Source organism: Schistocerca americana, chromosome 7, assembly GCF_021461395.2.
Source record: "Schistocerca americana isolate TAMUIC-IGC-003095 chromosome 7, iqSchAmer2.1, whole genome shotgun sequence".
Lineage (NCBI taxonomy): Eukaryota > Metazoa > Arthropoda > Insecta > Orthoptera > Acrididae > Schistocerca > Schistocerca americana.
The window spans coordinates 41046154-41072221 of record NC_060125.1 but is presented as its reverse complement, the minus strand read 5'-3'; the positions used below and the strand labels follow the sequence as shown (position 1 = coordinate 41072221).

The 26068-nt window shown below is 39.2% G+C and overlaps 1 protein-coding gene across 1 annotated transcript; it reads left to right on the top strand.

The window, feature by feature from the left end:
• Positions 1-22999: 22999 nt before the first annotated feature.
• LOC124622311 lies at positions 23000-25145 on the top strand. Its single transcript, XM_047147989.1, has 2 exons — positions 23000-24850; positions 25083-25145. Exon 1 carries the CDS (start codon positions 23082-23084, stop codon positions 24834-24836), a length of 1755 nt encoding a protein of 584 aa, XP_047003945.1. The 5' UTR covers positions 23000-23081; the 3' UTR covers positions 24837-24850; positions 25083-25145.
• The last annotated feature ends 923 nt before the right edge of the window (positions 25146-26068 follow it).

Below are 26068 nucleotides of genomic sequence, written 5' to 3'. Positions count from 1 at the left end.
CTTATTGATTTCATCTCTAACTGCTTCCTTCAAACTTACCAGTATTGGATACGGCTTACAGAAGAATGGAGTCATCTTTGGTTTTTAATTTACAAATATAGTTGCTGATGTTACCGGGACAGTCGGAGAACACTACTTCATACTCCATTAAAATTTTATATAAATCACGTCTTCGTTATTCGGCTAATATTAGGGATTCACTAATCTTGTCTTGGGTATTAGTTCGATGTGTTCCTGGATCTACATGATGGATCTTTGGTGACAATTGTGCTGTAGCTGTTAATTGCAAGCACTGACACTCACTTGTTTGTTTTACAACGTAGTTGTCTGTCACAAATGGACTCTTCGAATGGTATTGAACATCTACTGTCCCCTTTACCAAACCAAAGATTTTCCTCATCGTTTAAGATAACTTTAAATTCTAATAACCAATCTAAATCAAATAATACATCTCTATTAATATTTTCTACTATTAAGAGCGTTTGATGAAATAATATATTTCCAATGCTGCAGTTCACTTGGGTTTCGTGTTTCACAACTTTACTTTTTGTTCCTGTTATACCAACTATGTAAACTCCAGTTGCAATAATGGTATGCTCTGTTTAGTCTGTAATAAGTTAAATAATGTGTTAGATATGATACCTCACCTCACTTCCTGAGTCTATAAATATGTTAACTTCAGAAGTCTCCACAGTCCCTGCTATTACAGGTTGTGGATTGTTAGTAACTAAGCATGATTCTTCAAGCAGCAACCATTCCTTTGTAGGTATTCTGTGCGTGAAATTAACATGCTTATAATGAATCAGGCCTCCTAGTGTATCTCCATGACCTGGGCCCCGGCCCTGGATCCAGATTGCACCATGTTTTCCTCATTATTACTAATTACAGGTTGGTTACCAAACTGAGATATCACTTTACCATTCGGTATTCTATTGTTACTTGGTACAAATTCTGAGAAGTTACTGGACCTAAATTTGCAGGTGGATGCTTCTTTTGATAATTGTCATTACAATTCTGCTTATTATGTTGGTGCTCTTTAGAGAGGTTCACTTCATGCTTTTGAAATTATTTCCTGTATTTATTTTATAGTTTGAATTTTGCCATTGGTGTAAAGTTTCATTATGGTCCTTATTTATGGCACCTAGTACATCATCGAAAGATGATAACTCCTCTACAACCACTAGATACTATGTCTTTTCTTGCATAGATGGGTAATCGTCTAATTAAAATTCTTACCAACCCTTCTTCCTCCATCAGCTTATCTAAATACTTCACCCGTGTTAGATGCCAATCAAAATACTTCCTCATAGTACCTCAAGTATTATTGTAGTATTTTGGGTTCCAAAGATCTGATATTAATTTTTCTTGCACACTAGCAGACCAGTATTTCTCTTTAAATTTCTTCTGGAAGTCTCCCCAAGACGAAAAGTTCTCAATATTCACAGTACCCCATTCTGATGCCTCCCCAAGTAGATAACCTACAGCAAATTCAATATTTTTAGAATCTTCCCAATTATTTGGCAAAGCTTGGTTGAATCTTTTCAAGAAATGGGTCGGATGTACTTCTCCATTGGGCTTGAATTTAGGGAATTGCCTGGATAATCCTGAATTAGCTCCCATTGTGGATCAGTTTTTACTTCACTAGTTAATACCACATTAGGTGAAGTTACCCTTTTGCCTACTTTATCCTGGAAAAGCTTGAATTCTTTTCACAGATCATCTATATCCTTCTTAGTATCACTAAGGTCTGAAGATAGAATAGGAGATACATTCCCGGATGTTACTCTCGTGGCAACTTTTCGATCTATCATTTCCTCCACCTGTTCCTCCGTACCACTTACATTTATGATGTCAGAGTTCACTAATTTCTCTTTGAATTTCCTTTCCACATTATCTACCCATGTAATTTGCGACTGGATTATTGGCATTAACTTATCTTAATTATCAACACTGTCTTTCAAAGTACTTAATCCTTGCTTTACAGCATTAAATTTAACATTACACACATTCTCAAATGATCCTAACTTTTCATTGATCTCTGATTCTACACTATTACATTTATCCTCAATATTCAATACTAATCTTTTTGTCAAATCCTGAAAATTATCATTCTGTTTCTGATCGAAGTCAGTAAATATTTGCTTTACATGAATGGTCAAGGAATTAGTAAATTCATTCTTTAAATCTAATTTCAAATTCTCTACTTTACTACTTAAGGTGTCAAATTCAGTGTTTAAAGCATCTATGCCTTCGCATAGATTACTAAATTCTCTGCTCTGTGAGTCTATTTTAGCATTTAACAACCATAGATTTGTTGTTTGGACATTTAATTGAGAATGTACTGAGTTTAGTTTTTCACTTAAAGATGTATTTAAAACTGCACTCTGGGCATTTAATTGAGCACTTAATTCTTTCCATAGAGTCTCATTCTGAACATTTGACTGCAGACCTTGACCTTTGATTAAATTTACTAACTCAGACCAGTCAGGCACTTCTTTGGTAACTTTCATAGCCATAGCTGGTTCTGAAGTTTCCCCAGATTACTGTATGTTATCCATACTTTTACAAACTTTAGACCTCGTGAGCATTCAAAGATTAACTTTAATTACTACACTATTAAAGCTCACTCAACAGTTTGTACTAAAACAATAAAGTTCTGTTTTGCGCTCACCTGGTATAGAATTTGCGATGCGGCGGTGAGCAGATGTGGAGGCAGGTCAACACCAGTGATCAGCAACTGGTGTCGGCGGTGTCACATGTTGATTTCCGTGTCTACGCCGCCGCAATGTGTGCAAGGCTATCCACTCCCAGCTCTGGATCTTCTTAGTCGAAATGATCTGGAATCTTCTCTTCTATTTCTCAATTCAAATTTCTGCTTTTTTGAATACTCTACCATGTTCCGATGTCTCAGAGTAAATTCTTTGTCGTGTTTGGTTCAGTTGCTATGGCAACTTACTACATGTTCTCTTCTCGTTTTTTGGTCTTAAAATTCCTGTTTTTCCAGTCCTGTCACGGTCGCCACGTTCTAACAGTTTGGACGACTTAAAGTGTTGAGGTATGCATGCAAACTTCCACTTCCTTTACGAGACGACTTACTTGAGATGTTCGGCCAAACTTCCCCGCTGGCTGGCCTGCCGCTGCAAACTCTCTTTCACTTCTTCTCCGAAGTATGCTGCTAGGTACAGGAATTTCTTAAGACTCTTTCTACTTATAAAAATAAGTAGACATACCAAGTTTCATTTGCTTCAATTAACACGTATATTTTAACTTCTGACATTTTACAAATTCCACACTTCACATAAATAAATACTGTTTCATATGCCTATCATGTCTCCAAGCATTAGAAACAAAATAAGTTGCGTATGAGAGAAAGTTGGCTTATAAACCATGTCCATTCTCAACATGAAACAGAATACACATCTTCCCTTCACCAAGGCTAAGACAAAAGTTTTTAATGATTTGTTTTCAACTATTCACGTTACTATAACAAAGGTCAAAACACAATTAGAATTGCATAGCATAAACACTCCATGGTTCTTCTGTCCACTTTCATTAAACTTCCATGGATCGACCAACAAGTACTTGTCGGTGCAGTTCGACCGCCGCGTCTACATTCTGTCCGTGACTCATTTCCAACCTGCACACACAAACATGTGACATGCAGTAAGTAGGATTCCACTTTCTCGCACTCATATCTAAAATATCGTGTGTTCCAGAAGGTAGAAGGACGAGTGGTTATAGAATTTATGTAGAAATTCTCGAATCACTACAACTCATTGTTGAAGAGAACGTGATGCTAATCCTGAGCGGTGCATTTGGCATGTTGTTGGGCCATCTGTACTGCGCTGCATGGTGTCGTGGTTGCAAAGATGGACCTCGCCATGGACGTTGGGGTGAAGTTGCGCATCACGCAGCCTATTGTGCACAGTTAGTGGCGTAACACGACGTCCTGTGGCTGCACGAAAAGCATTACTCAACATGGTGGTGTTGCTGTCAGGGTTCCTCCAAACCATAATCCGTAGGTAGCGGTCATCCACTGCAATAGTAGCCCATGGGCGGCCTGAGCGAGGCATGTCGTCGACAGTTTCTGTCTCTGTCTCCTCCTGCCCGAACATCGTCGCTTTGGTTCACTCCAAGATGCCTGGACACTTCCCTTGTTGAGAGCCCTTCCTGGCACAAAGTAACAATGCGGACATGATCAAACCACGGTATTGACCATCTAGGCATGGTTGAACTACAGACAACACAAGCAGTGTACTTCCTTCCTGGTGGAATGACTGGAACTGATCGGGTGTCGGACCCTCTCCATCTAATAGGCACTGCTCATGCATGATTGTTTACATCTTTGGGCAGGTTTAGTGACATCTCTGAACAGTCAAAGGGACTGTGTCTGTGATACAATATCCACAGTCAACATCTATCTTCAGAAGTTCTGGGAACTGGGGTGATGAAAAAATTTTTTGATGTGTGTAATAACATTCGTGCCAGGCGTGTATCTGCAGTAGTTTTCCAGAACATCCAGAGAAGCAAAGAAGTAATTTCATGAAATTTTTAATTTATTAACTACTTGGCCCAATTTGTTCTTTAAATTCCAGACAATTGTACAAAGTTTTCAACAGAATTTGTAGAGAATTTAATTTTGGAAAAATGATGATAATAACGTTAACTGAAACTGTATGAATGTGTCAGATAATCTGCTTTTATTAATACCACACCACAACAGTTACTATGTAGGCTCACTTAAATACACTATTGTTATTATGTTCTTTCACCGAACAATACACAAAACTAACTTGTTTCAAGGTTGGTAAAAGACTGAAACAATTCACTAGCAGTTGCCAACAATGACATAAATGTTTCTACATTCTTAATGGAAAGTAAACAAATTTGCCTGGATAATAATCTTTGCTTCTCTGGATGTTCTGAAAAAATACTGCAGATACGCGTCTGGACATGTTTTATGAGATTCACCAGACCAATAACAACAAAATAAATGGAGATCAAGCTTTACTTTAACCTTGTCCAGTTTTGCGATGGCTTCATATTGGCGAAGTTCCTAAATTTCAGGCAAAATCTTTTATCAGGTTGCTAAATTTCAGGCAAAATCTTTTATCAGCTGTTAACTCCATAACTAATCATTTGCAGACCTATGTTTATATGAACTTCTCTTTAGTTTCACTTGTAGAATAACACATTAAAATATTTGCATATCTTCTTGAATCCCTGTGTATACATCCAGTAAACTCTTCCTAAACCACTGCATCAATTTCAGTCAAATTTGGTACATATACTGCTTGCTATGTTAGAATGAGCACTGTGGAGGTTAAAACCTCGTAGTTCCCATAGACTCAGAGATAAGGCAGAAAGATGTTTTCTACCACTGACATGTAGGCTGCCTTACATGTCTTGGAGGGGCTACAAGTACAGATGGACACAGCTGAGCAGAGTGGGGGGGGGGGGGGGAGGAGGAAGAGATGGAGACAGACAAGGGAAGGACAAGATGGAAGGGGGTAGAAGGACAGAAAAACAGGCGAAGGAGGTTGACAGAAACTTGCTACACATATTAAGTGCACTTTTGCCTGGATTCGTTGTCTAGGGGCTGTGATACGTAGTTGCTGCATTACAAGCCAAATACTGCTGAGTCTACAGTATACAAACTGAATATACACATGAATTGAATGGTCGAAAGTTCCTATCACTCATCAACTGTGAATTTTGAATGTAACATAGAAATTTTTTAAATGAAAGATTGCAATTAAATAAAATCTGCAGTTACTATTTTAACGACTTTAAATGAGGAGTACGATAGCAGATGTACCTTTAACAATGCCATTTATTACTGTAAAACACTTATTGGTGTCGATGATCGAGCAATTAAATAAAATATAAGTTGAATTACAGGGAAACAATAGATCCCTACTTCACGTAATTAGTTATGAACAACAACATAGCTCACGAGATATTCACTGCTAAACGCATACTATGTCTTCACTGAAGAAGCCATGGAAATCTCACAACTGCACAATTCGGCACCATGAAGTATTCCCATCTGCCGCGACCACGTGCAAACTGAGCGACCCTCTCCAAGTATTTCCTGCGACTGTCTGTCGCGCCTTCCCGTCCAGCACTCACTCGTGTTCTGCGTGACCCAATGCTCCTTCCCCACTCCCATACAGCCTCTCCACTGACTTTGGTAGTTGCCTACCATAACGAGTGCTGGGATTGGCTAGATCGCTCCCGCCATGTCTCCAAGCCAACGCATACTCACAAACATATTGAAACACATACAAAATAATGGATTTACATTTAAATAACTCGAAATTAAATAAATATTCCTATGTCTGGACCATAAACACGCTCTAACACACATTATTAAATACATAAACAGATTAAACAAACATATCTCAAAGGAACAGAAACAAAAGTAGACCAGTAGCCTAATGCCTCTGAGCTTTCTAAAACACAGTAAATATTTGACCAATTTCTTCATGAATAGTATATATCAGATATAAACAAAGACAAAGACGAATAAATAAATTTATAAGCACGCTGCTACTGTTCTTTCGTGTAACTATGGAGTACTTATGACCTGACGTGATCAATAGTAATCGGCCACTTTGACCTCCAATAACTCATGTACTATTCAAGTTACATGCCTGTAATTTACACCAGTTTACGTTTACACTAATAACGTTCTAAAGACATGTCGATAGACAAAATCAGATGAACCGTTTAGATTTTAGAAACTTGTTGCTGGATGCTATTCGTATAATTTACAGTCAGATACTAAACTTTAAACTAATAAAGATATTGAAAATCTGATTACACCAGAATGGTCATGCAAATAACGGTAATGTACATGTTTCTTTTTAAGGTATCATGATTCCTCTGGCTATTATTAATTTCCACATGAACTGTGAAATGTCTGCCATCTTTGGCACTCCCGGCATACAAATCTCCTTCGTCGACACGAAGCCCATTCCTCGACATAGCGTCAACATGGAATTCCCACCCATGTGGTCGGCCTGGGCCACGCGCTGGGGCTACCACTCTTGTTCTGGCTATTATTCGGCACCGCGCAGTTGCTGACAAGCCCCGGCTTGCCGAGCGGCCCGTGCAGCCATGCCAACTCCGAACTTAGAATATTTCCAGGGTGCCACAACTCGCCCATTACCTCACACACCTCCACAGACGCTACTCAGAAAAATGTTTCTTCTGCAGCCAAGCAGCCAGATTCACACATGTGCAGAGCTATGGGAGTTGAAGTGGGGGCAGACTCCATGTGCATGTTCTTCACTGTCCATTCTCTTGGAAGCTGTTGTGGCAGTCGGTTTGCTCTCTTGCTGATTATGCTTCATCGTCATTAATTATAAGGTAAGCATTTTATTTATTCTCATATGAAATCACCTTTACTAGGATGAGTGCAGAGGAATTGCAAGTGGTTGAAACATGAAATTTATTAATTCTATTTATTCCAGATGTACAGCACATCTGAATCAAATTTTCTGTGGAGTGACGAGGAGCTGGAAATGTTCCAACCACAAAAGAGACAAAGGACCGAAAACTATATAGAGAATGTGGTGCCACACTACAGTGACAGTGAATTTGTAGAACATTTTTGTGTGTGGCGTCACGTGGCAGATGATCTTAGTGAAAGATTTAGAAATTCCAGGTACTATAATTAACAGGCAGGGGGAAATGGAAAACTACTCCCACTGCAGCACATCTTGATATTTTTGTGGTTTGCTGGCCACATAGCTGCAGGTTTCAGGAATGTCACAAATAAGTTTGATATCTGTACTTCTTCTCTGTGATGTGTTATACAGAGTTACTAACTTCATCAGTGATTTAGGTAAAGAACTTATAAAGTGGCCGTCCACCGAAGAAAGAGCAGGGATTGAGGCTCATTTCCAGGGAAATGGGTTGCCTGGTGAGACTGGGGCAATCAACGGTACACACATTAGAATTGATAGTCTGCAAAAAGCTCCCCAGTCGTATATGAATAGGAAAAATTATTTTTCCATTCAACTGCAAATAGTTTCAGATCATAACTAACAGATTAGGGGCTTACTCGTTGGCTATCCGGGCTCTGTGCATGACGGGAGAGTGTTCAGGATGTCCACACACTACCAAATCCTCAAAGAAAAGTGTGGAGGGTTTCATCTATTGGGTGACAGTGCCTATTCCTGCACCAGAAATTTATTAACACCGTTTATAAATACAGGGCATTTGTCCAGAGTGCAATGTGACTTCAATATGGCACTCTTAAGAACAGATGTGTTATAGAACATTGCTTTGGCCTGCTGAAGCAGCGTTTTGGACAATTATACCACTTAAAATTGAGGAGTGTTAAAGAGATGGTGCACTTCATCCGAGCGTGCTGTGTGCTACACAATCTCGCTGTGGAAGATAACTTGGAGTTGGAGGATAACAAAAATACATACAGTAATAACTATATCATTTCATTGTTTTACTACATTTATACACTCCTGGAAATTGAAATAAGAACACCGTGAATTCATTGTCCCAGGAGGGGGAAACTTTATTGACACATTCCTGGGGTCAGATACATCACATGATCACACTGACAGAACCACAGGCACATGGACACAGGCAACAGAGCATGCACAATGTCGGCACTAGTACAGTGTGTATCCACCTTGCGCAGCAATGCAGGCTGCTATTCTCCCATGGAGACGATCGTAGAGATGCTGGATGTAGTCCTGTGGAACGGCTTGCCATGCCATTTCCACCTGGCGCCTCAGTTGGACCAGCGTTCGTGCTGGACGTGCAGACCGCGTGAGACGACGCTTCATCCAGTCCCAAACATGCTCAATGGGGGACAGATCCGGAGATCTTGCTGGCCAGGGTAGTTGACTTACACCTTCTAGAGCACGTTGGGTGGCACGGGATACATGCGGACGTGCATTGTCCTGTTGGAACAGCAAGTTCCCTTGCCGGTCTAGGAATGGTAGAACGATGGGTTCGATGACGTTTTGGATGTACCGTGCACTATTCAGTGTCCCCTCGACGATCACCAGTGGTGTACGGCCAGTGTAGGAGATCGCTCCCCACACCATGATGCCGGGTGTTGGCCCTGTGTGCCTCGGTCGTATGCAGTCCTGATTGTGGCGCTCACCTGCACGGCGCCAAACACGCATACGACCATCATTGGCACCAAGGCAGAAGCAACTCTCATCGCTGAAGACGACACGTCTCCATTCGTCCCTCCATTCACGCCTATCGCGACACCACTGGAGGCGGGCTGCACGATGTTGGGGCGTGAGCGGAAGACGGCCTAACGGTGTGCGGGACCGTAGCCCAGCTTCATGGAGACGGTTGCGAATGGTCCTCGCCGATACCCCAGGAGCAACAGTGTCCCTAATTTGCTGGGAAGTGGCGGTGCGGTCCCCTACGGCACTGCGTAGGATCCTACGGTCTTGGCGTGCATCCGTGCGTCGCTGCGGTCCGGTCCCAGGTCGACAGGCACGTGCACCTTCCGCCGACCACTGGCGACAACATTGATGTACTGTGGAGACCTCACGCCCGTGTTGAGCAATTCGGCGGTACGTCCACCCGGCCTCCCGCATGCCCACTATACGCCCTCGCTCAAAGTCCGTCAACTGCACATACGGTTCACGTCCACGCTGTCGCGGCATGCTACCAGTGTTAAAGACTGCGATGGAGCTCCGTATGCCACGGCAAACTGGCTGACACTGACGGCGGCGGTGCACAAATGCTGCGCAGCTAGCGCCATTCGACGGCCAACACCGCGGTTCCTGGTGTGTCCGCTGTGCCGTGCGTGTGATCATTGCTTGTACAGCCCTCTCGCAGTGTCCGGAGCAAGTATGATGGGTCTGACACACCGGTGTCAATGTGTTCTTTTTTCCATTTCCAGGAGTGTAATAATTTTGTAAATGCTACTGACATAAGCTTAATATACAAATAACTTGTAATTATTTTGAGCGTATTTAAGTATCTGATCCACACAGGTGAACAAGATGATGCACCGGCTCAAGAACCAGGAGTTGGCTTTCACAACAGGGATGACAGAAGTGATATTGCTGTGTTGTAGTAGTATTAATACAAGTAGCTCCTTTCTTAGTAAGCAGAGAATTTCGAGACCATTATTGTTAGTTCTTAAATAGTTCTACTGGTGTAACTGAACTTTGGTAGCATAGACGTATAGTTTTTTTTTTTTTTTTTTTTTTTTTTTTTTTTTCAGTAACTGTAAAATTTTACCATGAGTGAAAAGTGTGGGCTCTGTTGTAGGTTTGTGAGTAGTGGATTACTGTGTGGGATTTGTTCAAAGTATTTACATTGGGGGGAATGCAGTGGGGAAGCCAGTGGTCATTTTAGGGAGATCCTCTCCTGGGAATGTAGAATCTGTAATAGAAGCAAGTTAATAGAGGAGCAGGAGCGTAAGATCTGTGCCCTTCAGGTGCAGTTACAATGCGCAAAGGAGGAACTAGATAGGTTGAGGAGGGTGAAGGGTGATGGGGAGTGGGAACTGGCAGTTGGCAAGAAGGCATCTAGGAAGATGAGGTATTCAGACAGTTTTATTTTGCATACATGCAATAGATACAACCAACTGTCAGAGTTGAGTGGAGAGGAGCCTCGTGTAGCCGTAGATGTAGGTAACTTGCAGCAGTCCTCAGCAATTAGGAGGCCTAGGTTAGTTGCAAAGTCTAGCAGAAAGAAGGTTCTGCTGCTAGGTAGTTCCCACGGTAGAGGTGTGGGCCAGCAGTTGCAGGAAGTGTTGGGGAGTGAGTACCAGGTCACCAGCATTGTGAAGCCTAGTGCAGGGTTGGCTCGAGTGACTGAAAGCATAGGGGAGTTACGTAAGAATTTTACGAAGGAGGGTCAGGTAGTGATAGTGGGTGGGAGCAGGGAACAGTCTCGGTACGGACGGGGAATATGATGTCAGTGGTGACTTGGTTAAGATAGCTACTCAAACTGGTGGCACTAATGTGCATTTCGTGCAACTGTTTCAGCGTCATGATCGGCCTCACCTTAATGCGGCTGTTAGGCGCATTAATGTGGGGCTGAGGAGGGCACTGATGGCGGAGGGCATGGATCACATCTCAGTGGTGCCGGTTGGGTCTATCAGTAGATGGGGTTTCACTAGGCATGGCCTGCACCTCAATAGGTATGGGAAGGGGAGGCTGGCTAAGCTTATAGGTGACAGTGTAGTGGGTGGTGGTAGTGGTGTCACTCATGGAAAAATTCCTGTAGTAGTTGGTGTTAGAGCTGCACCTTCTTTAGACTGAAGTCAGCTGATAGGTATACCTGATTAAAGGAAGTGCCTCTAACTAAGGGCTCACCTCCAGAGGGTGTAATGTTTCCAAGCAGAGAAGGGATTACCATATTTCATCAAAATATAAGAGATATTAGAGATAAAGTCAGTGAACTGCTAATAGATGTTAACTCTGAAATTATTGGTATATCAGAGCACCATTTAAATAATTTGATAATTCAGAGGCTTCCTTTACCAGGTTACAGATTAGCTGGCTGTTTTTCAAGGAGTTCCTTGCGGGGTGGGGGAGTGGCTCTGTACGTAAGAAACAGTATTTCATTTGAGTTCATAAACGTATCATGACACTGCACTGAACAGATATTTGAAAGTTGTGCAGCATTAGTTGAATTTAGTGAAACTAAACTTCTAATTGCTGTTGTTTATAGGTCCCCTAACTCCGACTTCAGAGCATTTTTCCTTAAGCTAGAGAGGGTTCCTGATTCACTTTGTAGGAAGTACCAGAAAGTAGTTATATGTGGTGACTTCAATATTAATTTTGTATATGATTGTGCAAGAAAAAGGATGTTGGTAGAACTCCTAAATTCATATGATCTGATACAAAGTGTGTTTTTTCCAACTAGGGTGCAGGGGAACAGTAGCACAGTCATAGACAATATTTTTATTCATTCTTCATTACTAGATGGGCATTCTGTTAGTAAAAGGGTGAATGACCTTTCAGACCACGATGCACAAATTTTAACACTAAAAGATTTTTGTACTCAAACCAATGTCAAATTTAATTACAAACTACATAGGAAAGTTAATCCAACAGGAATAGAGAGTTTTTTAAAACTTGTCAAGGAACAAGAGTGGCAAGATGTTTATAGTGCCGATAATATAGATGATAAATACAATGCTTTCCATAACACATTTCCCATGATCTTTGAGAGTTGCTTTCCATTAGAACATTCTAAACAGGGTACTAGCAGTAATGGACAGCCCAGTTGGCTGACTAGCGGGATAAGGATAGCATGTAGAACAAAGCGGGAATTATATCAAAATGTTAGAAGTAGTCACAATCAGGCTACAGTAGCCCATTATAAACAGTATTGTAAGGTGCTTAAAAATGCTATTAGCAAGGCAAAAAGTATGTGGTATGCAAATAGAATAGCTAATTCACAGGTTAAAATTAAAGCCATATGGTCAGTTGTGAAGGAAGTGTCTGGTCAGCAGCACAAGGTCAATGATATAAAGTCAGTCATGCTATATTCTCTTTTCTCTGTGAGGTACTGGATGGGCTAAACAAAAAGTTTCGAACGCTTGGCGTATTTTTTCATTTAACAAAGGCATTTGACTATGTTGATCTCACAATATTGCACCAGAAGTTGGACCATTACGGAATAAGGGGAGTAGCTCACAATTGGTTCACCTCTTACTTTAGCAACAGGCAGCAAAAGGTCATTATTCACAATGTTGATAACGGCTGTGATGTGGGATCTGAGTGGGGTACTGTCAAGTGGGGGGTGCCACAGGGATCAGTGTTAGGGGCGCTCCTGTTCCTTATTTATATAAATTATATGCCCTCTAGTATTATGGGTAACTCTAAAATATTTCTGTTTGCTGATGATACTTGCTGGGTAATAGAGGATGTTGTGTGCAACATTGACTCGGTTTCAAGTAGTGCAGTACATGACCTTAGTTCATGGCTTGTACAAAATAAACTAACTTTAAATCACAGTAAGACTCAGTTTTTACAGTTTCTAACACACAATTCAACAAAACCTGACGTTTTAATCTCACAGAACTGGCATATGATTAGTGAAACTGAACAGTTCAAATTTCTAGGTGTTCAGGTAGATAGTAAGCTGTCGTGGAAAGCCCACGTTCAGGATCTTGTTCAAAGACTTAATACTGCCATTTTCACTATTTGAACGGTATTAAAAGTGAGTGATACTTCGACACGTAAATTAGTCTACTTTCCTTATTTTCATTCACTTATGTCGCATGGTATTATGTTTTGGGGTAACTCTTCCCATTCTAGAAGGATATTTTTGGCTCAGAAACGGGCGGTTCGGGCAATAAGTGGTGTGAGTTCATGAACCTCTTGTCAACCTCTGTTCACGAGTCTGAGTATTTTGACATTGGCCTCTCAATATGTATATTCCTTATTGTTGTTTTTTGCTACCAATATTAGTTTATTTCCAGGAATAAGCAGCTTTCACTCGGTTAATACTCGGCAGAAATCAAACCTCCATTTGGATCGGACTTCCTTAACTCTTGTGCAAAAAGGTGTGCAGTATACTGCTGCATCCATTTTCAATAAGCTGCCACTCGAATTCAAAAATCTTAGCAGTAATCCACGCACTTTCAAATCAAAACTGAAGAGTTTCCTCACGGGTCACTCCTTCTATACTGTCGAGGAGTTCCTTGAAAAATTAAGCTGATTCTTATTGTATTGCTGATAGCGTTTACTTAAACTTATGGACTGACTTTTTTTCAGGTTCATGAACATTTATTTTTATCTGTTATTACTTTTATGTTGTAAGTTCATGTACTGACACATTCCATGACCTTGGAGATTTGCTCCTCAATTTGGTCCTACGGAACTTGACGTGTAAATAAATAAGAGGAACATGATTGCAGCACAGTTGCAAATGTAAAAGCAGCACCAGATGCCCCATCACCAACATATGGCAACAAATGTAAGCAAAACCACATGAGATAAAATTATACACTCTGGTTGTTAAAAGCGTTAGTTACTACAAATTTGAAGGTTTAATGTTCAGTGTCTAAGAATTTCATTCATTCGTTCTTTAAAATCCACTGAATCATTTTGGGTACAGAGAGTACTACATGATATGGGGCAAGTCATTATACTTGTTAAACATTTAAAAAATACATAACACCAAATTAAATACACCAAGATTTACACAGTTGTATGATAATTATAGATTACAGAATATAGTATTAGTATATTCACAAGTTGTTCAAAATTAAGGACAATAAGGCCTAATTAAAATTAAAATTTGTGGATGAATTTAAAATCAAATTAAGTACAGATCAGCATTACGTAATTTATGCAATAGTTAAGATTTACTGGATAAATATAAGTACATACAACGTAGAAAAGGAAAGTTGCTACTCACCATATAGCGAAGATGCTGAGTCGCGATAGGCACAACAAAAAAATTCACACAATTAAAGCTTTCGGCCATTAAGGCCTTTGTCAGCAGTAGACACACACACACACACACACACACACACACACACACACACACACACACACACACACACAAACGAAACTTGCACACGTCTGCAGTCTCAGAGGGCTGAGACCACACTGCGAACAGCAGCACCAGTGCATGATGGGAGTGGCGACTGGGTGGGGGTAAGGAGGAGGCTGCGGTGGGGAGGGGGAGGAATAGTATGGTGGGAGTGGCGGACAGTCAAGTGTTGCAGTTTAGACGGAGGGCTGGAGAGAAGGTGCAGAGGGGGCAGAGGGTAAGTAGTGGAAAGAAGAGAAATAAAAGAAATTAAAAGACTGGGCGTGGCGGTGAAATGACAGCTGTGTAGTGCAGGAATGGGAACAGAGAGGGGGCTGGATGGGTGAGGACAGTGGCTAGCAAAGGTTGAGGCCAGGAGGGTTACGGGAACGTGGGATGTACTGCAGGGGAAGTTCCCACCTGCGCAATTCAGAAAAACTGGTGTTGGTGGGAAGGATCCATATGGCACAGGCTGTGAAGCAGTCATTAAGATGAGGGATATCATGTTCGGCAGCTCAATAATCAATAAATCACTCAAAGAAGGCCACTTTCCAGAGACACGGGGGCATACAGAGGCAAAACATTTGTTCAAAAAATGCTCAAGAGAAGATACGGGGAACTGCCGCCCAATCTCAATTTTATCAAAAATATTTGAACAAGTGATACTAATGCTAATCAAAAAATTTACAGAAAAATCAGACATACTGTCAGATAATCAATATGGCTTTCAGAAAGGGTTAAAATTGATGCCATAAATGAGTTTGTGAAAAAATTTGTTCTGCCTTAGACAAATCTAGCAAAGTTGCAGGATTGCTCTGAGACCTCACAAAATCATTTGATTGTGTAAACCATCAATTGCTCCTGTATAAAATGGAAAAATATGGAATTGGAGGTCATGTTTTAGAGTGGTTCAGGTCATACCTCACAAAGAGAAAACAAATAGTAGTTATATCATCGAGCAAGGGAAATTTCTTCTCTGAATGGATGATTGTTTCACAAGGCATTCCACAAGGCGCAATTCTGAGTCCAATTTTATTCTTACTTTACGTAAATGACCTGCCACTAAATATAAATTCACACTCAGTTGTATTCGCTAATGGTATGTCTGCTCTCATTGAAAACAATTACTCTGAACAAATTCCCACAACTGTCACAAAGCTTCTAGACAGTTTAGAAAACTGGTTCCAAGTAAATGGGTTAAAATTGACTATTGGAAAAACACATTTACTACAGTTGAAAACTACAAACTCTAAGATAAATGAAATTCAAATTACCTGCAGAAACCAGGAACTGAAAGAATCAGATTGTGTTACATTTTTAGGAATACATTTGGACCAAAATTTATCCTGGTCTTCACATATAGAATACTTAGCAAATAAGTTAAACAGCCTGACCTTTGCTATGAAGATTTTGTCATATTCAACTAGCATGGAGATAAGAAAAGTAGTTTATCACAGCTTTTTTGAAGCTGTTATAAGGTATGGCGTTATCTTTTTGGGTAATACAAGCAAAATCATTAGAATGTAAAAATTACAAAAATCAATTGTTAGAAATATGTGTAACACAAGACCAAAAGAATCTTGCCGCCCACTGTTAAGAAATCCAAAAATATTAAGTGTCCCCTGTTTGTACATCTATGAACTGATTATTTTTGTGTATAGTAACCCTACATTATTCACAGACAACAATTTTAAGCATCAATACAGCACTAGGAGTAAGACAAACTTCATGCTTCCTACTGACAGGTTGAAGTTATATGCATAAACCCCAGAATATATGGGCATGAAAATCTACAACATGCTAAAAAAGAAAGAAATAAACAGCATGGAGCTAGGGCAACTGAAACCAAAACTGCACAGGTTATCAGTGGAGAAATATTACTCCGTAGAAGAATTTATGAATGATGATGTGGTAATCTGAGCAAGGAAACATCACTTGTAATTAAGCTTAGCAATTTTGTGTCAAATAAATGATTGTAAAAATATGTTCACCACATAAATGCTGTTGTTATATATTACTATCTAATACATGAAACTGGAGTGTTGATATATTGTTTTTGTAATACGGTATAGACAAATTGTAATTGTAATGTAAATGTAATGTTGACAAGTCCCCAGTAAGTACATCAGGTCTGTGATTTGACTTTGTATGTTACGGGATAATAAAAATTCTGATTCTGATTCTTCCTTTGAATGGGCACGGCTGATTTCCTTCCATAATCTGATGAGACTGATGATCTCATTGTTTGGTCCCCTCCCCCATACCAACCAACCAACCAACCAACCAGAGGTTTGCGGACAATTTCATACAGCAAGCTTCAGCCAAATCAAATTCATAGGACCTGATTTTATCAATCATACTGCCTTGCATCAAGGCGATTTTGCTCTGGTTGCCTGTGCTGTGAGGGGGGAGGGGCAGTCAAGATATTTTTGTGGAGCAGATCTATACTGACAATGGTTATGAAATTTCATTTCTTAGAAAGAATTACACTAATGGAATGATATGTAATAACATTTCCCTCAAAAATGTTGAATGGAAGAAGACCAAATTGTAAAGAAACTGGCTGCATCTACTGTAGATCAGATGATTAAGTACCATTTTACCTATGCAACAATGCAGAAGGAAACTGGTAATTTCCAAGTTAAGTGTCATTCCATTCCTGGAGATTTTTTAAACTTACTTAGTAAAATATTTAAGACGTTTATCTTCTATATCATTTTGTTTCCCATTAATTTCTCTCCATAACAGAATATTTTTGAAAATAGGTAAGCTGGATTATTGTATTATGAGACAATGTATGTCTGAATTATGTTATCCAATTACCTCAAAGTATTTTTTCATGCAATTATTACAAAAAATGGCTAAAGTCACCCCAATCTTTAAGAAAGGTTAAAAACTCAATGCAGAAAATTAGACACATATCGCTGTTACCTGTGTTTGGTAAACTTTTGGAGAGATTAGTTCACCAAAGACTAATAATTTTTCTTGATAAGAACCAGACACTATCTGATGCCCAGCACAGTTTCACAAAAACAAATCCATGACAACCGCCATATATGAGTATTTACACTCCAACCTAGGTGCTCTAGACAAAAAACAAAAAGCAGTTGGGATTTTCCTATATTTCTCCAAGGCATTTGATGTCATAGACCACAAGATTCTTCTCAACAAACTGCAGTCATATGGCATCAGAGGCACCCCACTGAACTGTTTCAGCTCATACCTGACAAATAGGAAACAAAAAGTGTCAATAAAACATAACAATCAAGGACATATCGAAACATACTGCTCTGACTATTGCAATATTACACAAGGTGTGCCCCAAGGCTCAATACTTGGACCAGTGCTCTTCCTTGCGTACATAAACGACCTACCATTAAACATCAATGCCAGTACCAGTATACTCTTTGCAGATAATACCAATATCCTCATTACAAGCAAAAATGAACACGAACTCCAAGAGGCCATAAATGGAAACACTGACGAACTTGGGGATTGAATTTGAGAAAAACAAGCTCATAGTTAACACAAAGAAAACCACTTACCTAAACTTCCACTTAAGATAAAAGAAAATTATGCCTGATATGAAATTACACAGTTCCCAAATATCCCCAAATACAGAAACAAGATTTCTAGGCCTATGGACTCAGGATAATCTAAAATGGCAAACACACATTAATAAAACTAATAGTAAGCTAAACCAAGTGTGCTATGCCCTACGAATCCTTGCATACTCTACAAGCCCAGAAACTGTTCACACAGCCTACTATGCACAATTCCACAGTATAATGCAGTATGGTGTTATATTCTGGGGAGACTCTACACATAGCCCAAACATTCTCCTCACCCAAAAGAGAGCTATAAAAATAATGAATAAGGCAAAGCCGACTGATAGCTGCAGACCTCTCTTCCAAAAGTTGCTCATCCTACCCTTTGGCAGCCTGTATATACTAGAACTATGCAAATTTGTAAAAAGTAATATTACAAAATTTAATAAAAATGTAAATGTCCATGACTATGGTACTAGACAGAAAATGAAACTCCATGTTAAAGAAATGTGCACCTTGTGATGTTACAAAATAAAAGTGATGTTGTTATTCAATGGAAAGTTGGAAATTGAGATTTAGCTTACTGTTTTATCAATCACAATTGGCGTAAGAATCATGGATTGACCATTGTCATAAAATATTGCATTATGAGATGTGAATAGTTTTTTTACTTGCAGTTTCGCGTGGCTTGAGGCAGTCACAACTAGCGTGCTATTGATTAAGAAATTGCGTTATCATCTTTCTAATTACTTCATGATCGTAGATACGATCATACCCGGTTGTGAAATTATTGTTATGACAAAACAATTTCCTAAGGGACCAGAAAGTTCTTAAGGGAGCAAAAACAACTGTAACATCACACAAAAGGGAAATTCAATATTAAAGCTGATGTAAGAAGACGATAAAACAGTTTTCTTTTTATCAATGTAACACGCACATTGGACTGCTGATCTTGGTGTCTGTAATATTAGCAAAATGCATAATTAAAATGAAAATAATACTGAGGAGATAATAGGAATGAGCACTGCTAAATGATTCAGTATTCCAAGAACAAATATTTATTATAACTAAAACGTATATCGTGCCTTAAGCTTAGTACTACAATGACTGTAGATTTTTATGTCCGTATCATGTCCATTGAGCGCTCTTTTATATAGCCATTGTCTTCTTTGAGTCGCTCGTGCGTCATCACGGTAAGTTATAACAGTTCTTTACACTTCACTCAAACTTAGACATAACACGTTTTTATACATTTAGTAAAAATTAGATCAGACTGCCACAAATCTGCGTCCGTCTTACTTGAGAAAAACAGTACAAGTCTTTAGCGCTCAATGCTTCATTTGTTCTCCAGTGAACAAAATAGTGAAGGATCGCATATCTATCCGTATTTTTCTGTTTATGTTGCTGCCCAAAGACGACGAATTACATTATTTAGAAAATTCCACCGTCGCCATGCGACGCCTCATTATACATTAATCATTATTTATAAACAAGTATTTGCCTTCTGGCTGAAAGTATTAACTACTCGTATTTGCTGTTTTAATGAAGTCAAAAATAGCGAATATCACATTGCCTCCCATGAGGAGAGGGGGAATGCCGAAGGATTACCTCGATCCTCATATCCTCATGAGATATTCGTGATTTTTGGTGTGACATTTACATAATGTTACTGGCGTACTATGTACATAAATTGAAATTACATTTATAAACATATATCAGATATTTATCATTTTTCAAAATAAAGTTTTTTTTTTTTTTTTTTTTGGGGACTCAACTGCTGTGGTCATAAGTCCCCTAGAACTTAGAACTACGTAAACCTAACTAACCTAAGGACATCACACATGCGGTCGTGCGTTTCGAGACTGTAGCGCCTTTAACCGCGCCGCCACTCCGGCCGGCTAAAGTTTTTCATTCTTTGTTCGTCAGTCACTTCATTCCATAATACCAAGATTAACATTTATGTGCATATTTAAGTTTGGTCCATATTTGCTTATAACACTAAGTGAACGTTCATTACGCACTTCAGGGGATAGAATTCAGAAATTACTTTCTCTTGAGCTTCACAACTGATACATGAGTACAGTGAGTGCTTATTTCCACTAAACTAGTGTGGACAATGTTCGAGCATCTGTTGACTCATTGTGGTTCAATTACAGTTTAATAACATAGCACTACACTTCGTGATGCTTTCACTTTCTGTGTTAGCTGTCTACGGCGTTCATCATGCAGTACATCTGTCCTTTCCACTGTGGTGCCAGGAATTCAAGTGGCTTCCCGGGTTTTTATTTACAATATGAAACAGAAGAAGTGGAAAATTATTAGTATAACTTACAACCTATTGGATACATTTGTTAAGGATCGGGACTGGTCTGGAGTTTAGGGTCTTCCTATAGTGGACATTCATTTTCTTTGTCCATCAAGAGACAGGATTATAATTCATTTTAGCAGTGTTCAGGAGTGCCGGTATTAATGGCTTTAAGGCCTGAGTAATCTAACAATCTACTTCTCACTCATCTTAACTTCAACTCAAGAAAATTGCTTAATTTACGTATGAAAATGTAGTCACACAAGTGTACAAATGTCTTTCCTCCAGTATGTACGATGGAATCATGGCGGTTAGCAGTTTAAAGTTTGGATTGTTTCGTCACCCACACGTCAGCCACTTACAGCGGCTGCACAGTGTTGCGTGAGCTCCAATACTCAGTATCCATTCGCGCTCAGGCTGTGACAGAGCTGCTGATCGTCGATTGCTCCTTTTTTTTTTTTTTGTGAACTTCGTATCACACGAGTGCATCGATACAAACACCTTGCGCGCGTTTTCCATCGGAGAAGGCGGACACTGAAGCTGCCTCCATACTTCTCTGTCAGCTGCCTCCCATGAGGCTCACAGGTAAGTGACGACGAATGTTTTAGCTGTCGCTGCACTTAGAACAACACTGAACTTTGTGTTGCACCTGTTGTCGTAGCCTTGACTACTTTTTACACTTGCAGTACAACACTACCACGAATATATAGTGAACAGTTATTTTTATTATGCACGTCGCACTTTAGTGTGCATCTTCACACAGCATTCGTGCTTACTTCCTTCGCCGATAGAGTTAATTTACAAAACAATCAATTTTGCAGGTTTCCTCCATTGGTACAGAAAGACTTATATTCTACTATTTACAAAAGATCACTTACGAGCTAATATTTACACTTAATGGTCACTCCTTTTGTTAAGTCCAGTGAACAACTGCTTTATGAATGGACTCTTTACATCTCAAGGTTTACTTTCACTAGTGAACCTAAAAATATTCTTTCAAACTTTCTTTTAAGGGCTCATCTCCTCATTATGAAAACTACAGGTTTCGCAACACTCGTTGCATTTATTCTTTTCTACTGCCACGCAGCATATCTACTACTTAACGAGTATGCATTTAACGCTGAATCTTTTTTTTTTTTTTTTTTGTGCTTTCCTTTGTGCTTGACAATTTTTTTATATATATATATTTGAGGGCAGACTGGATAACAATAGGTCTCCCTCATCGCTTCATGTACTCAGCATTCGTTCTCTGTTAAAAAAAAAAAAAAGGTAACGCGTGTCTACTATTTTTCGCATGAATGGAATTACCGACAGTTCACTGGGTTTACGCAACCGGTCCATAACAAACATTACCACAGCTAGCGAAGTTCATCACGCTACGTGTCTCATTTCTCATAAGCACTGCTTTGCCTCGAAGCACACGTGCCTTTTACAAATCGACCCTTGGTCTGGGTTAATGAACCAGGATCAAAAGGAACGGGCACAAGGAAAATGGATTTCATAAGAGGAGTGTCTTAGGAGACATTTTTGCAATAAAATCTGCATGTAAATAAAATTATCATAATAAACACAGGCACATATATAAATTTCAACCTCTTTCATTACAGCATGCTTTGCTACTTCTACGTCTTGCTCTGGTTATAGTCAGTATTAAGTTTAAATATCACTGCATTGCTTGTTCTTTAGATTAGCCTTCAATTAGGGTATTGAATGGTCGCTAGATTACACTACAAAACTTCTGAAGATCTTTACTTGGACTTATTTATGATACAGGGGGCTTGCTGTGTGGTTATTTAGTACCTTGATTCTACTGAAATCAATTCGTCAGCTAACATTCCTCATATACTCTTTAGATTGGGCTCAGATCACAGGGAAATAGTTTACTTTCATAGCAATTAATGGCCTCGTGGAGTACTTACGCTACATTATTGATGCTTCACGGTTTGCCTCTATTTGTACTGTATTTCACCTAACTTAGTTTACTACAGCTTATTGTCTCCTTGCGTGAACACATGTGGGTTACCACTTGCTGTTCCATTTAACAGCGCGCTTTAACTGAACTTTAAGCTAAGATATTTCCTCCACTCCTGTTCACTGTCCGTTTTGAACATGCATTTTTTTTTTAAGCAGGTAATTTGGGCTTTTACAACAGAACTTCAAGTACTTACATTACTAAAAATAAATCTATAAATCTTCTTGTACCTTGAGAGAAGTGCTTATTTACGCATCCTCCTCCATTTCTCACCTTTACATATTTATATAGATCCTGGCAATCACCTCGCAAGCACATTTTTTTTAAACTAACTTAAAGCTAAATTGAAATTCTTTCTGCAACCTTAAGGGGGGACGTACATGAAAATGACCAAATTTGTGAAAAAAATTTTATTGGCTCTTCATTTACTACATGGTATTGAAATTTCAATTACCAAATATTACGTTCCAATTCCGCTTCTAAGGGGGAAAAAAATAATAATTTGTAATAGCTTGCACAGGGCGACGCCCCCCCATCTTGGTCTTCATCCTCTCGTATATCTATTTATACTGCGCTTTTTTCCAGTTTTGTGCAGTCACAATGCAGGGAACGTTTGTGTACTACATCAAGAAGGCTGTGGAATAATATCTCTGCCGCTGGTTTTATATTCTTTGATTTATAGCGTTTGTTTACGAGTGTTTGTTTGGAATACATTTTTACGAAAGTTGTAAGTAGACTTGTTATTATATTTTGCAGCATGCCGCGTTCTAGTAAGGTGTTTAAAAAGGTTAGAAAGTGTCAAGCTTCTCGATGTAGTAAAGACAACTTGAAAACCAGCCCCATAATAACAAATGGAAACGATACTTCAACCAAGAAAGCGAGTGCTTCGAGAAGGAAAATTGACAGCTGTCAATCACTTGATGATTGTGGCTCAGACACTCAAGCTACTAGTGGTTTTAGGCTTATTGATTTGAAAATACTATCTGATATTATATCATCTGCTTGTGTATGTGCTGACTGTGGTGCAAAAAGTTTGAGATTATATGACGAAGAAAACAGAATTGGAATAGTGTGTATGTTGCATCTTACTTGTGAAAGCTGTCATTCAGACACTGCTTTTAGAACTTCGGCATCAAGTAACCGGATATATGAAGCAAATATGCGTTTAATATATGGCATGAGATGTTTGGGCATAGGCAGGGAAGGTACCAGACTGTTTTGTGGGATCATGAACATGCCACAACCAAGTGCTAGGTACACCACTGGAAATAAAACACTGCTAAGTGCTCTTCAAGAGGAAGTGGAAGAAAACTTGAAGTCCTCTGCAAAGGAAGCTGTGAAGATGAATAGTGAACTAAAGACAGAAGCAGATAACACGCCAGACACCGATTTGTGTGTGTCATGTGATGGAACGTGGATGAAGCGTGGACATACATCACTGTATGGAGTATCATCTGTCATTAGTGTTGATACTGGAAAAATTCTTGACGTTCAGGTAATGAGCAAATATTGCTATAGCTGTGTACTCGGAAAGAGAGCTGGTGAAGTGGAAGAAAATAAGTGGCAGGTTGAACACAAGAAAGTGTGCTGTAGAAATTATTCTGGTTCTAGTGGTGGAATGGAACCTGCAGCTATGAAACTTATGTTCCATCGAAGTGTGGAAAAGTACGGTGTTAGATACACAAAATACCTTGGTGATGGTGACTCCAGCTCCTTCAAAACTGTTTTGGAAAGTGAACCTTATGGTCCCCATTGTGCTATAGAAAAGTTGGAATGTGTTGGACATGTGCAAAAACGAATGGGAGGCAGACTTTTAAAATTGAAACGTGAATTGAAGGGCAGGAAACTTGAGGATGGAAAACTTTTAGGTGGTCCCAACAGACTCACAGACAAAGAAATTCATTCTTTACAAGTGTACTATGGCAAGGCAATAAGGGACAACAGTGGAAATTTGAATAACATGCAGAAGGCTGTGTGGTCTATTTATTTTCATAAACTATCCACAGATGACAAACCTGTACATAATTTGTGTGACATATCGTGGTGCAAATTCAAGCAGGCTGAGCGTGATGGCATGAACTATTCACACAAGCACAGTTTACCTGTGGCTGTTTTAAGTGCTATAAAACCAACATTTAGGTGTTTAGCAGAGCCAGACCTCCTACGAAAGTGTGTGCATGGAAAGACACAAAACCCTAATGAAAGTTACAACTCACTGATTTGGAAACGTTGCCCAAAAACAACATTTGTTTCAACAATTATTGTTGAAATTGCTGCATATGATGCTTGTTTAGTTTTTAACAATGGTAATCTTGGAAGAATAAAAACTCTACAGAGGCTAGGATTTCATCCAGGAGCTTTCACCTATTCAATATTGAAGGACATCGATGACAAAAGAGTTGCTGCGGCTGATATTACAGCCAATAAAATTGAACAGCAGGTTAACCAAAGAAGACAAGCAAAGAAGAGACTGCTTGCAGATGAAGAGGAGTATGCATATGGCTTGCACTAGTTCACACAGAGACGGTAAGACCTAATACAAACACTATCAAATCATTGATTCAGTTTTCCCGTAACTTACATTTTTATAACTTTATGTACCTTTTTCTCAAAAACCACAAAAGGTAGAGAAGTGAAATTTGGTATATGACTAGTCAGTACTATAGTGAAAAATTCTGTGGAAGGAATTTTCATTTAATAAAATAGTAAGGTATTTATGGTAGAAAATATTCCTTAAATTTGATATATTATTTTTCAGGGAAATTGGGAGACCCGTAAAAACTGAACAAAAGAAGATATAAAAATTCTGCTCCACAGAGTTTTGTAATTATTTGGTATGAAAGTGTGTACAAAAATTCATTAACATTGCTCTCACAGTTTTCTCAAAAAAGGAACATTTGTAATTACATTGTTGAAAAAAAATTAATTGTTAATAATTAAAGATGTAAAAGGTCAATAAAAATGAAAATTTAGGTTCATATGCGCATAACATTTCTTAATAACTGTACCAAATTTGGATTGATTATCTTAAAAAATTAGAGTTTTATAAAATACTTTTAAAATTACTGCAGTTTCGTGTACGTCCCCCCTTAATTTCCTGCTTCAGCTTGTTGAAGAAATATCAGTTCATGTCCATCACTATAAACAATTTTTCCATACATAGCATTTAATACTTAAAGTTTACATGTAGTAGCTGTTACCATGAAGTCCATGCGCTGTTCAACACAATACTTATCATTAACAGTTCACACAAGGAAATTTCCAGTACGCAAGAGGCAGGAAACCGAAACAGATTCTATCTGCAGTTGAGGCTGTGTCTGTAAACTAACTCTCTGTTTCAATGGACCAATCGCTCCCGATATGGAGCAGCCCTGAATCGGCAATGATAAAACTTTTGAAACAGAAGACACCTGTCTGAAGAGACATGGTGACATGACATTGATGTTTGCTCCTGTATCAACAATGGCTGTGAAAGGAATGTTGGCAATAGAAATCTTAATCGAAGCCTGGACCTGTTCATCATAAATGTTGTTAATGTCTTGAGCTTCTTTGTCACGTGCAAGGTCATCTCGTAAGTCGGTCTCATGGTCGTACCATATCGCATTAACATACTCAGAATCAGAGTATTCGTTAGTGCCCCCACTCAAAATCCGCAGCGACCTCTTGGAGGCTGAAAGGCACTGCCTCTAATTTTCCGCAGGATGTTTAACCTGTTTGTCATTCATGGCCTTAAGTGTTTGTTCT

Bases quoted from the DNA above. Each gene is read 5' to 3' on its own strand.
- LOC124622311 (XM_047147989.1), top strand. From the start codon at position 23,082: ATGCCGCGTTCTAGTAAGGTGTTTAAAAAGGTTAGAAAGTGTCAAGCT.